We start from the raw sequence: 15,688 nt of genomic DNA on the forward strand, positions 1-15,688 counted from the left end.
TAACATACCAAGACTCCGTTTTATTGCACTCTATCATCCTGCTAAATGACGTTGTAGCACCAACATTACAACATATATCGCGTATTCTAAGATTCCGAATCTTGCGCAGTCGACAAAGGACATGGCAGGATCATTCGGGACTGAATATGACCATGTCCTACAGTCGACTACACAGCTGTTTTAATACTAGAACTTCAGTAACAGGTTGTAAAGTGACAAAATTAAATAATCTATGCAGTCAAATATGATTTTCAAGCTCAAAATTCTTTAAAAATAAATAGATTATGTACAATATGTTTCACAAATCGTATAGAATGAAAAGAATAGCTCTCAAGCTGGAATGTCAATCTGTAGTGAATGGGATCGCCAAAATAGTGAGATAACATCGCAATAAAAATTCTAGTGAGATACTAATCTAAGATGTTATCATGAAGGGGGGGTCATTCGGCACCATGTATTTCACATTCTTCTTATTGCCTAATTTAATAGTGTTATAGTGTGATGAAACCATCATAGTGCAGCTGTGTAATATAGTCATACACAGATAAAACTTCAATATGTCAAACCATAATACTGCTTTGCTTGTCGGCGTCGCCCTCAAAGAATTTTGGGTGCACCCAGACTAAATTTATCTCTGCAATTAAAAATATATAAAAAATATTCATTATCTCCTCTATAGACAAAATCAAAGATTTTTTTAAGTAAAACGAAACAGGAATTATAATCGATACCAGTTCCAATATTCTCACCATCCAACTAAAATCAGAAGGTGGTTGGTTTTCATGTTTATCGAGACGCTGACTAGTGCACAGTTTAGATAGGCTTGGGATTTAAGTTGGATCATGTCGCACTTCAGGAAAAATACCAGTATGTTTACTGCAATATCACAGCTAATCGAGCTATCCGAGCATATTTGTGGTAAATAGAACCGTGCAGACATACTGGCACAATGAATCTTGAAAGAGCATTTTTCTAATTTATATACAGCTATGAACTTTGCCAGGCACGCAAAGCATCAGCTCGAATTCTAAAAAACAAGACCGATTCCTGATTGGGTTAAGCGAAAAACACAACGAAAATAATAAAGAAGGCAATGAGAGTCAAAAATATCTTTGCCATGAGCCAACGATTAGAAGTGACGCTTTGGAAGTATTTCAATATTTCTCCATGTGCAGCTTCAATATTCAATTCACTTTCTTCAACATTTGAATCAATCCTGAAAAAGATTGTATGAAGCATGCTAATATGAGTCAATATATTGGATTATGGAAGCCTAATACATGCTGGAGGAGTAATTTTCTCCCACGATTCTGCAGAAAACCCCATGGTCCTGCCAGTAGAGTCCAGGGGTTCTGCAAATTTCCATTCAAATCTGAGAGTCCATATTAATTAATATGTAGATAATTTAAATATACCAGTAATCAAATATATATTAAGTTTGCCACTATTATTAAACTTGCTGCACTTTGATTTTTTTTTGTTTTGCAAGTATTAGGTTTGCTTTTATGTGTATATTCGTATTTTATACAAATTCTAAACTATTGCACAGTAATTCCCCGAACCTCCGAAATGTTTCATCGGAAGTCCCACCGCACCAGAAATGTTGAAACTCCTGTGTTCAAGACTAACTTTTGCACACACATACTCTTAAAATACTATAATTCTTAATTATATACTAATTAAAAACCAACTCGACAGATCGATATGTGGCAAATTGAATATGATTTAATTAAAAATAAATGACTGACTATCCCCACTATTCCACAGGGTGCAGATTATTTTATCGACTGATGATATCTATGATCAATGTTTTGAAACATCTTTGATGAAAATATTGAGCAATCACAAACCTCATTATCTGCTCCTCTTGTTCTTTTACCATGGTTGCAAGCTGTTGGAATATTGTTCCTAATTCAACTATCGTGGATTCAATGGTTTCCATCGTACTTGCACGCTCTTGGATATAGGCATCCTGAAAATAACAGTATATCGTACCATGTACTACTGCGATGTCTTATACTTGAGGCACATGTTCTTGGTTGAAAGATTGGAAAACCAAAAGAAACAGCTTAATTAATGTGAAACGTACATATATCAATTCATATTTTAACATACTTGTTGATCAAGCAGTTGCATTGTATCTTGTGAAGTTGATGGCGATGAACCATCCATTGATATTGAAACATCTCCAGAAGAATTCCTTTGTTCATCCATTATTAAAACTGAACCTCCTAAAACAACACAGTCATGGTAATAACAATACGAAATATAGAGTGCTGTTGAAATAAACAGGTAGGTCTGTTTCTATACCTAAAAGTGCCATATATATCCATCAAAACAAATTTTGTAATTGTCAACTTACGATTCCCCTGCATAGCAGATGGCGGCATACTTGATGATAAATTAGTAGTACTGAACTGATCTTTACGCAATTTCTGTTGCTTCATATTTTCACGTCGAACTTCAAGGACAGATTTGAAATTATCAGACATTGAAGCAAGTTTGGACTGAAATGAATAATATTTAATTTCAGCTATCTTGTTTCATATAGCTACAACAATAACGTTGAAAAATTTCAATAAAATTGACATAAAACTCACCCTTAATGTGCGAACAATAGATGACGAATGTTTTTGAATATCTTTATGGCCACTAGACCTTGCAGAAACTACCTGCTCCAGTTGAGCAATTTGTTTCTTCAACGAAGTGATGTCTTGTTTAATAATATATGTCAACTCCTGGATTTCAACAGGTCGATCATCGAACAGTGAACGTTTTTTACATACTATAAAAAAGAAGTAACCGATGAGAAATATTTTTTATCAAGTCTCATAACGACTATATGAAAATATATCATATAAACAAAAATCCAATTACTATTTTTCAAAAAATAAGAATTTGAGTAAAATAAAAAATTCGGCAATAGTGATTATGATGAAGTAGTCAACTAAAATAAAAACAAATCAAAAGATATGCATAACATAATAACATAATATGACTTTTGATTTACCAGACACAATCAGTATAAATTTCATACTTACACAAAGTTAGTTTTTCTAATTTTTCATATGTCTTACTTATATCTCTGCCAATTCGCCTGAATAAAAATATGCAATATGTATTTCTGCCACTTACTTGACGACAATTATTAAATCAATTAAATAACTGTGCTCTATGCATATTCATTGCTTTCATCAACAGTTAATTTATAACTTAAATGGGGTATATATTATATATATATAACAATTCAACAAATCTAATTCCACAATAAAACAAATAGAGAAGCATTAAACTGAAAAACAAATAGTTAGTGAAGTACTGCAAAGTATAGAACAGCATTGAATGCTGCAAAGTAAAGAACAGCATTGACACTTCTGATATAATGTAATTTAATTTTTTCTCCAAGGAAAAAGTTGTCTGAAATTACTTTATTGCAGTATACTAGAAATATTCAGAGTATTTCGAAATCAAAAATCATATATATTGAAAAGTGCGTTAAGTACATATTATGCTTACTTGGCAAATGTAGAAAATTCACTTCTATTTTTCAGAGCATTGTTTTGTGCTTTATGTGGAACCCCACCATTAGACTGAAAATACAATAACGTACATAGAATTCATAAAAATATGTACACATAGAGCAAATATGGGTCAAGGTACAACACAGCTCTGTCACATTTAACAAAATTTGAATGTATGGCAATATGATCCTCTGCCAAACTGCGAAATAACGAGTCAATGTCTTATACCATCACATGACATTCTATATTAGGCAAATATTAATTTGATATGGAAATTCCTCATGATTTTCAAGTAAATTTAATATTTGGTTCTTGAATACCTGTCTCGATTTTAATGACTTCACAACAGATTGAAATTCTACAGTCCGGTCGCGGCACGCGGAATTCATGCTTGTCATTAAATCTGCTGATTGGCTTGAATTGTCTTCTTCCAATTGACCAGAAGAAACCTCGTTACTTTCAGTTCCGTTGAAAAGTATTCTCGTTGATGAGAGTGAAGGAAGTTGTGAAAAAGACCAACCACCTGTGAATATAATGGATTTCTGTACAACTGTACAGTACTTTTCGATATGTCAGAATTTGCAACGCAAGCTGATTCGTCAAATAAAGTTCTTCTATATTGGTCATATGGTCAATGCAACCGCCATGATCAAAGTTTCAGTCAGTTGGGATATCATCATACAAACAGCTGGTACAAAAATTAAGAACACATCAATACTGCAATACAAGTGTATAGTCTTTTCGAAATAGTGTTCTTTACACAGATTTGTCAATCCATCTCTCTGTATTGCAATCAGGCAGTAGAATAGTGTCTTGTTTCTTAGCTACATAGCAGTTCCACAATAAAAAATCAGCAACAAGTTTAATACAGCTCTGATAATACTGTAATAACAGAATAACCAAACAACAAATGCTCTAGTTTTCAGCAGCTTTGTCAATAAGTGACAAAGTGTTTGGCGCTATTAATGAAAAAACTGAAGAATGAGCTTCGATAAAACTTTTTGATTATCTTAACTGCCATATGCTAATCAATTAAACATTTCAGCTTTATTAATTTTTAATTAAATTAATAAATACAGAAATATAATTTAATCCAGTACCGGTAATCCAGTAATCACAGAAGTTCAAGCAGATATTTGAAAGAATACGGTATTATTTATCTGAGTGGTACCCAGACCGTGGCATTCAGAGTGTATAAAGGTATAGTTCAGAAAGGTCTGAAGGTAGTTTCAAATAAACGCGAATTACGGTACGGTACGGTACGGTACCGGTACCGGTAGTGAATTAACTGAAGCCATTTACAGATTTCACTACAGCACTAACCTGAAGGTGAGCTTTTTTCATGAGATCCGATTCTTCGCCTGGTAATCATCTAGTCATATGACTTCCAATAAAACATGGGATACAGTTTCTAAGACTCGAAGACAAATTTGCGTAAATCCTACGATAAAAAGTTCTGTACCGTAACACAGAAGCAACCTATTGTATAAAAGCTGACGAGGTGTCTTTTCTCATTTTCATGCATGGCCGATTTCCACGCAAGTTGATTAACGTCACTGTCTGTAGTGCACGGAAACAAGAAGGAAGATGACAGAAAACCCAATTCATTAAAATGAATGAAAAGGTAAATACTGTAAATTGCTTACTACCTATTATATATAATAGGTATATATATATTCAATTGTTCGAACATGGATTAACTCCCGGAACAACTGCCTGATAAAAATAGAAATGCCTAGTTGGTGGTTGATAGGATTTACATAGGCTATTTATTCCGTGAAGGGGAAAAGTCGATAAGACGGCTTGCTCATATTGCGAACCGCGGCTTCTCTTCTGTTTCCCAGTCCTCATTGGGTATGATTTTGCCTGTTATCTTTGACTCGGTGGTTAATAATACCTATGCTATTATCCATTATTGTAATTAGGTGATCAGTCGAGCTATATTTGGATTCTCCCTACCTTTTAATTTCCTGTAGTGTTATATACTGTGCCCTGTATGTACACAGAGATTTTCTGATTTGCTGTATAGTTAAAATAATGGCCAACATGTGAATGCTTAGTGTGGTTTGATCGACATCAAATGTTTTTGCATGGCTTGTGAACAATCTCTTGTGTCCCAACTACAATCTCCTCTTTCTCAGGTCTTTCAACTAGTAGTCTAATGATAAATTATTAATATTGGTCAATATTTATTCAAATCAACAATATCTTCTCAAAAATGTAGGGTAGTTTTCTATTGTTTCCTTATTTGCAATCATTGAATATTGTACTCGCAGATATATTTTTCGTTTTTCATAACGTCGTGATGATCGATTTAAAAGGTCGCTAATTCAACATAAAATGTGTATACCACTATACATTAACAATATTGCAGACTGATGGATCATCTTTGATGAACTTGAACTGACCCCAGTGATCAACAACCTCAATTAAATTTCCTTGCCTATAATCCATGACCTTAAAAAATCTCACTTGAACCTTTAATAACCTATATATTGCTGTAACCGATTTTCCTATCTCGATATCATACTGCCTTAAAATTAATTTTAATTATAATTACCGGTACTTTTATTGATTAATAGTATTTAAAGTGATTTGGACGTTAGTTTGGCTTTCAATTTGGTGAGGCTTAGCCCATCCCTTCATGCATCCAACTTAAAATTCTGATTGGGCAATTTGGCATTAGGTGACTCCAAATATAATCAGCTTGACGATATCTTTTGAGGAATTTTTTTTTATCCACAATGTATAACTCATGTTGGCAAGCCTCATAAAATTATTATTATAGTTTGGCAAAAAAAAAATTTTCATGATTTTCATTTAGTTATTTCGTTTGTATATTTTTCTTTTTTACTGAGTAATTCACTAATACTTTTGGGTGAGCGAACACGTGCTATTTCCTTTATCAATACCTTTTCTTTAAAATTTGTACGTTCCAAACCTTACTAGAGGTTTTGTTTGCTTTCCCAATTCTATAATAAGTTAATAATAATAAGTTTTTATCAATTACATTATCGTCTATTATGCTGATTATGGAGTCGAAATAAACTCATACTTACCTGCGAACCCACGCATGTGTATTGCTGACGAGAGATTTGCATTGAAACATTGAATATATTAATTTTTGAATCGCATCTGCACAACAAACATTTTGGGGACATCGGACAATCACTTAAAATGAAATTATCATATCCAGTGCCAACATGTTTATTAAATGTAAGACAGAGAAACGGAGGCAGTGACTACGGGATGCGAGCATCGATACCTTAACAAGCAAAGTCAGCAATGATGCAAAGGTGATGAACTTCTAGTGCTTTGTGTATTGACCATAAGTTCTCACAATAATGTAAAAAAATATGTAAAAGGCTAGCATAAGTTTTTGCTGGTTCTTGGTTTATATGTAGCTCCTCGTATATATTTGTTGGTTGGACGTCATTTGGTTAACTGTAAAGTTCTTTGTGGCCACTAGGACCAAAATCGCGTCAGATCTAAACCTGGTAATTCGTCAGTGCCAATATCGATTTCATCGCATCTCTCGTCTGGTAATCAGTTCGTGTCAACAGTTAGCGCAACTAACCTATGCCTCGCGCTAATTTTAGGGTTAGTCCATTAAATGTACCCAATATAAATTACCACCTTGTATAATTTTATAATGATAACTGAATGAATTCGCTACTCGCAAAGTTAATTTTACGACCGACCATCATTGGCAAATGCTCAGGATTACAAGGATTGCCAAGAAAAATAGCAGCTAATCACTTAATGTTATGATTCGCGTATTTTGGCACAGGTCCCGTCACATAACTTCTACTTGTTTTTTAACTCTTCACCACTTTCGCTCATCAAAATTATTTATACCTTCACAAGTAAGCTTCGCCCATGAATTTTATTTTCTCGAGTTTATTTATGGCATTTATTTTTTTCAGTATGATTGTCGCGATGTTTTTTCCACTTGTGTGGGTGAATGGGCATAAATGCCGGCCGGTTACAGCGTTCGCTATAAACCTTTCTGGAGGTTTTTCCCATTTGCCCCGTTGTCTGTGTTTTTATTTTTCCATTAGTGTTCGGTGTTGCAGACGAAAAATCGAGATAAAATTGTATTGTAATTCATTTCTCACCACAAAATCTTAGTTTTTGATTATTATTCTCATTTCCGACCGCCATCAATGGGTTTATATATATACGAAATACCTCAGTGAATAATTAGTTTATCCACTTGTAATCGGTACTTCAGACAAAGCTTTCTGCGCCATGACCACTGTTTTCGATCGTACATACCTTCACAATCACGTATTGTTCATTTACGAAATTCTGTTCACACCACCATGACACAAGCCCATATATATATGCAAAAGCCACACCTTTCACACCAATTCATAAGACTACTCATTTTACCACTTTTTTTGTTGCACATAACATCATATATTACAATTGCACATTTAAAAATGAATGATTGAATCAGTACCACACAATCCAAATATTTTTGACAAATAAAACAATTTTAATCAAAGCCATTTACTGATATCTCCGAGAGAAATGCATACATATGTAACAGTTGATGGCATAAATTAATTGATTGTAAGTAAACCGAAATACAGCCACTCACAGCTAATCAAATTAGACAGCATGATCAAGTTATCTATCCCCCAAACATTGAAATTTATCACTCAGAAATTGGCTTATGTAATGTCCAAACAATAGTTTGTCCAATGCCGCTTGTATTTATTACAGAATATCCCAACTTTTCCAATTTGTTCAATACAATTCGAGGAGGGTCAGAGACTGTGTATTCTTTGCTAAAACAATTCAAAACAATAAAACATTAAAAAATGTGGTATGTTGCATGTAACATGGCATAAAGAATCAAGACAAACAGGTTGCAACTAAACAGAATGCAAGTTGTTGGTAACCTATGCGATGGCACAAAATAGTATATTATTCTACTATTCTATCCAGTGGGATTACCAGTAGCATTATCTTCTGTATTAACTCAGATCCAATTTTGCAAGTTAGCAAACAACATCACTGTGACATACATATCAAAATTTTTTTTACTGCAGTATCAGAAAAATTCAAAGAATATAAAACTAGCATGGAACAAATAACTATCCATTCTGACAGACAGTTTCTCATTGAATAAAAAAGGTACAAATCGAAAACATCCATAACAAGATTAGCTCACAAAGGACATCCTTTCTGTTGCCCCAACACAGCACCTATCTTCGTCATCAAGTCTGGATCAGACTGTTCATCTCCAACAATTGTCGGTCCAATTTCCTAAAACAACCAAGAAGTGAGATTTATTGATTTTAATTAGACTAAAGTTAACTATTATTCATATCTAACACAAGAAATTAAATATATTTTGCTTAACCATGTCATTAATCAAGACAAGAAATAAAAGAATTCAACAACAATTTCTCAGATTTAGGTTTGCATAATCACACAACAGACCATAAAACTGTATTTCCCAAACACAAAATATTGTTTAAGTGCAATTGAACCCACTATACCCTTAGATGCCTGACTGGCTTCTAATGCCTAGTTCATAATTGAAATAAATTTTTATTTTTTCAAATTTTTGTGGAAAAGTTAATGTTGTTTATATGCGTCTTAAACTAATATTGTGGGATTTATTTTTCATTTTGATTAAGACTAAATCATATTCTAAATTGGGCAAAGAAATCATATTTTCAAAATTTCTACTGAAACTGTTTTTTTCCTGGATTTTATTTCATATTTCAGTATCAGGAGATTTTATACAATACGATAAGTGATCAAAAACATTATGGTTAATAGATGATACTTACTAATCGAACCAGTGTGCTCACTAACAAATACGGCATTTATTTCACTGCAGTCTACTACAAGTCTGCAAATGAGGGAATGTTTTTATTAGTTAAAAGTGCAGACTCATTAGGTCATGGGCCATCAGAGCCTGAGACGATTCACTGAGCTCGGTCTCACTGGCAGAGTGGTTGGTGGTTAGTTGAATGCGAGTCTAGGGGTCTGAGTCATTTCATTTACTGATTTAGATGACTAGAGTCTTTGGTAAAAGATTCTCATGTTACGGGGTTATTATGTACAAAAGCGAGGAAGCTAACAAGTCAGCAAGTAGACCACACTTCTTACAGCTGTACAGTGACTTGTCAGACTGTCTAAGGACCCACCGACTCAGGCCAACCACGATTTATTACCTGGCAGCCTGGAGCAAAAAGGCATGCCTATTCTATTACAGTACCGTATTATAGAAGACTAATATATGAATATGTCAAATCCTGTACAGTACCGCACCATATACAGTAATAATATCCAGAATAGAACACCGGTAGGTACCGGTACTACTAATCAGCGAAATGCTGAAATGACGCTGCATTGATCCGACACAATTGATTACTGCACAATGGCTGGAACTCCTATGTCTAGGAATGTTATGTCACCATCAAACTTATACAAATAAAAATGCTATCTAGAGCATATTTATGTATTTTCCCCAACATTTGAGCACTAAAAATTTCTATAGACCTAAAACACCACCGTAGAAAATGCCAAAAGACGGACAACTCACCAGGCCTCTAGGTAGTCGAGTTGTCTCTTGTGAGTTGTCCGTGTAGTCGAGTTGTCCGCCTCCCTCACCAACGGCCTGCAACACCTCAATGCCTGCAACCAACTTGCCTAATGTAAAACAAGTTTATGGACGCCATCTTGTGCCATATTTGGGAAACGCGAAACAATGGAGTCTTATGGGAAATTTTCGTCGTGTTGCTGTACCGAATCGAATAAGTCCGCTGTTATAAGGGCTAGAATGAAACTGAAGGTTGGATTTTGAACTTTAAGATATATGCTATCCAAATATATAACGCAATTAAGAATAAAAAACTATCTAATGCGTTAAATTTGACCACAAACACAGCGTAGAACCATTTTTGGTCATTTTTTCGAAGATTTTATAGTGATACGCCAATTTGAGGCTGTAAAATGTCTCCGCAACAATCCTACAATGTCATTTGTTCTTCTAGCAATCTAGCGCATCTTGGAGCCGAGCAGTAGGGCATTATGGAGCTTGACAGACGAAGAATGTTAACCAGAAAATAGAAACGGCCATTGAAGCAAAGACCGGTAATTTCGACGAATAAAATACAACTTTTCATCTGTGACCTCATAAGGAACGCCATTGTCAAATGGTTAATTATGGCGATTAGAATGGTCAATTTACTTCGGAAGCAACTCGGAACCGGTATACTTGTCTATGAAGACAATTTAATGTACTATAAATGTGATTTGGCCAACATGAAAGGATATAAGCATGTTCGGTTTCGCGTATATTATATACATCAGGGGTCACCAACGCGTTGCCCGCGGGCACCAAGTCGCCCGCGAAGACCATATGAGTCGCCCGCCAGTCTGTTCCAAACTAAGCTTAATAACGGCTCTTATTAGTAAGCTAGATCAATTAAATTTTGTCCTGCTATTATAGTACAAATCACACTTATATGGAAACTGGAAATGACAATATATTAATATTTGTAACCATCAACCTTATTTTTGTTTGACCAATGACATTAAACAACATGATAAGCAACTCTGACGTCACTCCATAAGACTACAGGCGAAAGATTGTATTTCATGATACGCTCCAATGCACATGTCTCTCGTCGCCTTTCGCGACCGTTTTCCGCTCGCTTTTGCTGCTCGGCGTCTTTTTTCCGTGTAGTACCTGCCTTTTTGCGCCTGTAACGAAAGAAAATAGTCTTTATATCTAAGAAGGTCTGCTCACTTGGAAAGCTGGAATGGCAGACAAGTTGTAAAGAGCAATTCTGGACATCATAGACGATTTTTTTATCAGAGAAGATTAGAAACGCGATAGCGGAAGGATTTGAGTGGAACATTTTGCAGATATTGACAAAATCCAAAGTTAGTAATTTTAATGTTTGCGCTTAAACATTGAAATTTCATTCAAAGAGGGTGTCATACAAAACAGCAAAAATGTTTTTACTTCTCTTAACGGTTCTGTGATACAATTCCATAACACAAAGTTTGCCCCTATCGAACTTGCTTTTGTAGGTGAATTTATTAGACATATTACATATTCAGTTAATCGTAGGTAACATTGCTGGTACATAATGCATCGTAGATAGGTTTGTTTAAATTTAGGAATTTAGCTCATAGCCCACTAATTAATATTATCTTCTATGCAGGAGGTTGCAGGGCTGAATTCAACTTGCAGCATTACCGATCACCTGACGATGCTCATTTAGTTTGGCTCGAGCAAGTCTTCTTGAAATGCTTTTGTGGATAGAAACTATCTATATGTTTTGTCTTCCTCCGATTTTAGACAAATTTATTCTGAGGGATTTCGCATATAATTCTCATTGATTGTTGGCTGTTTATAATTCCTATTAATTGTGAATTCTGATTATAACAAAGAGTTAAAAATTGTTTTTACCTAATTTACTGGCACCTTTTTCTTGTCCATACTCCAAGCAGAGGTAATAAACAAGACAATACATTTATGACATCTTGAAGCAAAATATGCACACTAATTAATAGTTTGACACATTGAGATAATACATCATGACAGAAAATACAAGTTAAAGATATGTATGACCATCACATGGTAATTAGAATTGAAAAATTAAGAGGGGCTGTGGAGTATGAAAAGTTCAAGACAAAGAAAAGAACAAATGTTCATAGCTCATAAACTCTCAATTTTGCCTCCATTGCTTTGTGAAGCCCAATATATTTCGAGTGGCTGAATTGGTTTACCTTTATGATAGCAACGATTTTGTATTTAATATAGCGAGATTTTTTTCAATTTTATTGAAGTGATAATATTTCGCAAAGAAATGCTTGAATCTTTTACAACAGATCAGTCGTGTCAAACTCACGGGTTTTCGAGAGCCGCATTGCATTTTGAAAATTGTAAAAAGGGCCGCAAACAGTTTTTGATAATGTATACTTGAAAGATATTTTTAAGATAGTTTTAGTTTGTGACATATATTGTGATGCAACTAAACAGTTGGATTAAGTTTTATTATTTTCTTCAATTTCAAATGCAATTACATATTAATATTTGCATTCCACTATTATTGCAACATTTGCAGGTTACTGTATTCATTATAAAAAATCATAAAATTCTATGTACAACCATCAAAATCATTTTTGAACAAGCTTTGGATAAGGAAAGAATAATACATACACTAAAAATGATTTAATCTAAATATATGAACCTAATATTGACTAAAATACTACAGTATAAACTTAATGTTTTTTAATTACATTTGTCCTGACGTTTGGCATCATTTTTTGTGTCACCAGCATACTCAGGCCAGACTGAAATGATTTTATAGTACCTACTCTAACTAACGAGGTCACATTATCATGGGTTAATCTGGATCTTTGCGAATATTTAATTAATTCCAGTAATGCAAAAAAGTTACTTTTATCATTTCATATATAGATCAGTAAAAAAACAAATGACAGATTTTTTCAAAAAGCCATTTTGCACCACATTGCGTGGCATAGGATTGCTTGAATTATTATTGATATTGATTTTTAGTAACTAAGTCGTTGTATAATTATATTAATATACAAACACATGGAAATTTTTTGTTCAAAGTTGGTCTTCGAATTTGTCATATTGACTGCTGAGCTTATTGTGTTTTTTCATTGTATTGATGGAAATATGACAAATTGAACAATGTGCTTCAGAATTTTGTGAAATGCAGAAATATTGCAACTCCCATTTTCTTCGAAAATGCCACCTTCTTCATGTACTTTGCGTTTAATTTAATCACTCAAGTGTTTTATTCAAGTATTCTTTTGCTAGCTTGATGTGTATTTTTAATTAGGTCAAAATAAGGACGAAAAAAAATTAATATTTCAAAACTACCTCCAGTAAATTGTTTTCTGTATGAATGATCAATTTCACTTTAAAAGGTTTGAAAAATCTATTACATTTAGAAAAAAAAAAAACTTCTAAAATACTATTACAATTATTGTTAAGCGTTCGAGGGCCGCACTGGAAGTTCTCTGGGGCCGCGAGTTTGACATCCCTGGTCTAGAATGAAGTTGTCCAAAATATATATAACAGTATTTTATCATGAATGATGATTATACCCCTTCCGGATTTTCTTCTATAGTACTACCAAAAGTTGATGAACCAAATATAATACAAGTGCAGTGAGTTACCCGTAATCCTCATTTTGCAAAGCTGTTTTAAGTATGTCTGGCGTGTTTTGTGCATTTTTACAAATAAGACCGCTTATGCAATCTCACGCTTTGGAATTTTTAGTTATTTTCCTCAAGCCCTGCAGGATGTGGGGACCATACACAACTCTACCGAAGGGTCAAATGTCTTTGCATGCCTCCATAGGTTGTTTTTCTATTGCAAACATTCATGGAGTACTCTAATTATATTTCTTGGAATCACACTGTCACTGATATGTCGCCAGACTTCTGATATCTCCCCTTCTGCTATAATTGTCCTGTGACTAAATAATAGGAAATTGAGATTAGACGAATAGTTGAAAGTTTTGCTTTATGTCGGCTTAATTTCTTGATTGATATACTTACTATTTTTGCTATTGCCTCTTGTGCTGCAGGGGTCTCACAATGCTTAGACAGGTTTGTCCACAACTTTCACATCTGAAGAAAGAGAGGAGATTTATTAATTTTCGCGTTAATAAAGCAGTCTATATGATTTAGAATGGAAAAGCTAATAAATCCAATATCTCATGTTTTATGAAAAAATGTTTTACTGAATTTGGTATATAAACCAACTAATAAAAGGGTTTAGTCAAAAAATTACAAGCATTCGTGGCTCCAAATACTTGAGAGATCAGACTATACAATATCGACCGGTATGAGTGAAATGTTAGGTGAACTTGTTAACCCTTTGATTCAATACGCAAATGAAAGTGAATGCGCAATAGTATGTTACAATGAGCAGCAATCAGCAATGACTATATATCCTCACTGATTAAAAAAATCTAAATGGAGGTGCATGAACTATTTGAAACCATAAGGGGTAAGTAAATATGCAATTTCGGCAAATGGGCAACTACGTACCGTACTGAATTAATAACTTCGTAGTATTTGACAAAGGCTGTCTTTCCCACATGTACTTAACAGGGCGATGCCCGGGTGTGATATACAACAATAGTATTTACCTTACCCTTTTACCTCAACTTTCCAAAATATCATTAAAATCGAAAGCAGGCACGAACACCATTCATGCTATGCCTTGAAAGCAGCACACATTCGCTCGTTTTCGTCTCGTCAAGTATGTGCATTGGAGCGTGCTATCGGATACGATCTTCGGCCAAAAATGCCGTAGTTGCGCATCATGTTGTTTAATGTCATTGGTTTGACCTCAGTAATGTGACGGGTCAATTCACACTCTTCCAATTATGACATCACACTGATATCACTTTCCACGAACCCGCACTTTTTCTTGTCCGTTGGTTTGTGGAGCAGCAATAATACAATTATTGATTCCAAAGAAAAATGGCAGAAAAGCGATGAAAAACCCATCATTTTCACAGTGAAATCATTTTTACCACCATGAAAAAAGCCTGCGCGTGTCTCCTTAGTGGGGCGATCGTAGGGACGGCAAAGCGGAGAGATATTTTACATCTTGTCACGCAATCTATCCACCGGTCAGCGCAGTACGGGCAGAAAAAGCTCGCGATTCAAATCATACAGCAATCCTATTTTACGAGACCATCGTTTGATTCAACCTATCTTTGTGAATTAACATTTTTAACATAAACTCAGGATAAGATAGGGCTTACATATTTATCCCAGGGAGAAGATAGTCGATAAGACGGCTTAACCATATGACGACCACGGCCTCTCGCCCAGTTACTAGTCCATGTCGGGCATGGGATTAGTTAGTTATTTGTTTGCGGATGCACAGACTTGACGGCGAATGAAGCCGTAACCGGGCAGCGGTTACGTGAACTACCCTACGGCGACGAGGAGTCCAGCAATCATTTAGTACATAACTATCCCCACATGGGATTCTAACCTGCGAACCTAACGCTTAACACGATGGGCCACAGCGCCGCGACTAACTCCACCAGGAACGAACACGGAACACGCCTCACTGATGAAAATCTGCAAGACTTGCTCAGAGTTACAGTGTCAAGTTACACGTCGGAGTA

The 15,688-nt window shown here is 34.8% G+C and overlaps 2 protein-coding genes and 2 long non-coding RNA genes across 6 annotated transcripts; 1 reads left to right on the forward strand and 3 right to left on the reverse strand.

Annotated features, from left to right (window-relative positions):
* Nucleotides 1-5: 5 nt before the first annotated feature.
* LOC120326686 (syntaxin-5-like) lies at nt 6-5,044 on the reverse strand. Its single transcript, XM_039393014.2, has 9 exons — nt 4,845-5,044; nt 3,842-4,044; nt 3,517-3,590; nt 3,042-3,097; nt 2,601-2,785; nt 2,363-2,507; nt 2,116-2,231; nt 1,851-1,972; nt 6-1,216 (listed from the first exon to the last, which is right to left on the reverse strand). The coding sequence occupies exons 1-9, from the start codon at nt 4,891-4,893 to the stop codon at nt 1,057-1,059; spliced, it is 1,110 nt and encodes a 369-aa protein (XP_039248948.1). The 5' UTR covers nt 4,894-5,044; the 3' UTR covers nt 6-1,056.
* A 2,863-nt stretch (nt 5,045-7,907) lies between these two features.
* Nucleotides 7,908-10,238, reverse strand: LOC120326701 (GTP cyclohydrolase 1 feedback regulatory protein-like). 3 transcript variants are annotated; one of them, XM_039393034.2, is made up of 4 exons: nt 10,090-10,238; nt 9,332-9,393; nt 8,704-8,798; nt 7,908-8,317 (listed from the first exon to the last, which is right to left on the reverse strand). In XM_039393034.2, exons 2-4 carry the CDS (start codon nt 9,365-9,367, stop codon nt 8,185-8,187), a joined length of 264 nt encoding a protein of 87 aa, XP_039248968.2. In that variant the 5' UTR covers nt 9,368-9,393; nt 10,090-10,238; the 3' UTR covers nt 7,908-8,184. The 3 variants fall into 3 exon arrangements, with proteins under 3 accessions (XP_039248968.2, XP_039248970.2, XP_039248969.2); XM_039393036.2 differs by lacking the exon at nt 10,090-10,238 and adding an exon at nt 10,059-10,076; XM_039393035.2 differs by lacking the exon at nt 10,090-10,238 and adding an exon at nt 10,047-10,076.
* Nucleotides 10,239-11,081: 843 nt separating this feature from the next.
* LOC144422169 (uncharacterized) lies at nt 11,082-12,336 on the forward strand. The gene is made up of 2 exons (XR_013475173.1): nt 11,082-11,435; nt 11,720-12,336. It is a non-coding gene; the product is annotated as an uncharacterized LOC144422169 (long non-coding RNA).
* A 1,131-nt stretch (nt 12,337-13,467) lies between these two features.
* LOC144422239 (uncharacterized) lies at nt 13,468-14,888 on the reverse strand. Its single transcript, XR_013475231.1, has 3 exons — nt 14,693-14,888; nt 14,097-14,168; nt 13,468-14,014 (listed from the first exon to the last, which is right to left on the reverse strand). It is a non-coding gene; the product is annotated as an uncharacterized LOC144422239 (long non-coding RNA).
* Nucleotides 14,889-15,688: the final 800 nt, after the last annotated feature.

Source organism: Styela clava, chromosome 4 (assembly GCF_964204865.1).
Source record: "Styela clava chromosome 4, kaStyClav1.hap1.2, whole genome shotgun sequence".
Taxonomy (NCBI): Eukaryota; Metazoa; Chordata; class Ascidiacea; order Stolidobranchia; family Styelidae; genus Styela; species Styela clava.

Excerpts from the sequence above, each read along its gene's own strand:
- LOC120326686 (XM_039393014.2), bottom strand. The coding sequence starts at position 4,893 with ATGATTACCAGGCGAAGAATCGGATCTCATGAAAAAAGCTCACCTTCA. Across the intron at positions 2,786-3,041 it reads ATTAGAAAAACTAACTTTGT|TATGTAAAAAACGTTCACTG; the intron begins GTAAGTATGAAA and ends TCTTTTTTATAG. Across the intron at positions 2,508-2,600 it reads CTATTGTTCGCACATTAAGG|TCCAAACTTGCTTCAATGTC; the intron begins GTGAGTTTTATG and ends TATTCATTTCAG.
- LOC120326701 (XM_039393034.2), bottom strand. The coding sequence starts at position 9,367 with ATGCCGTATTTGTTAGTGAGCACACTGGTTCGATTA. Across the intron at positions 8,799-9,331 it reads TGAGCACACTGGTTCGATTA|GAAATTGGACCGACAATTGT; the intron begins GTAAGTATCATC and ends TGGTTGTTTTAG. Across the intron at positions 8,318-8,703 it reads CAACAGAAAGGATGTCCTTT|CAAAGAATACACAGTCTCTG; the intron begins GTGAGCTAATCT and ends GAATTGTTTTAG.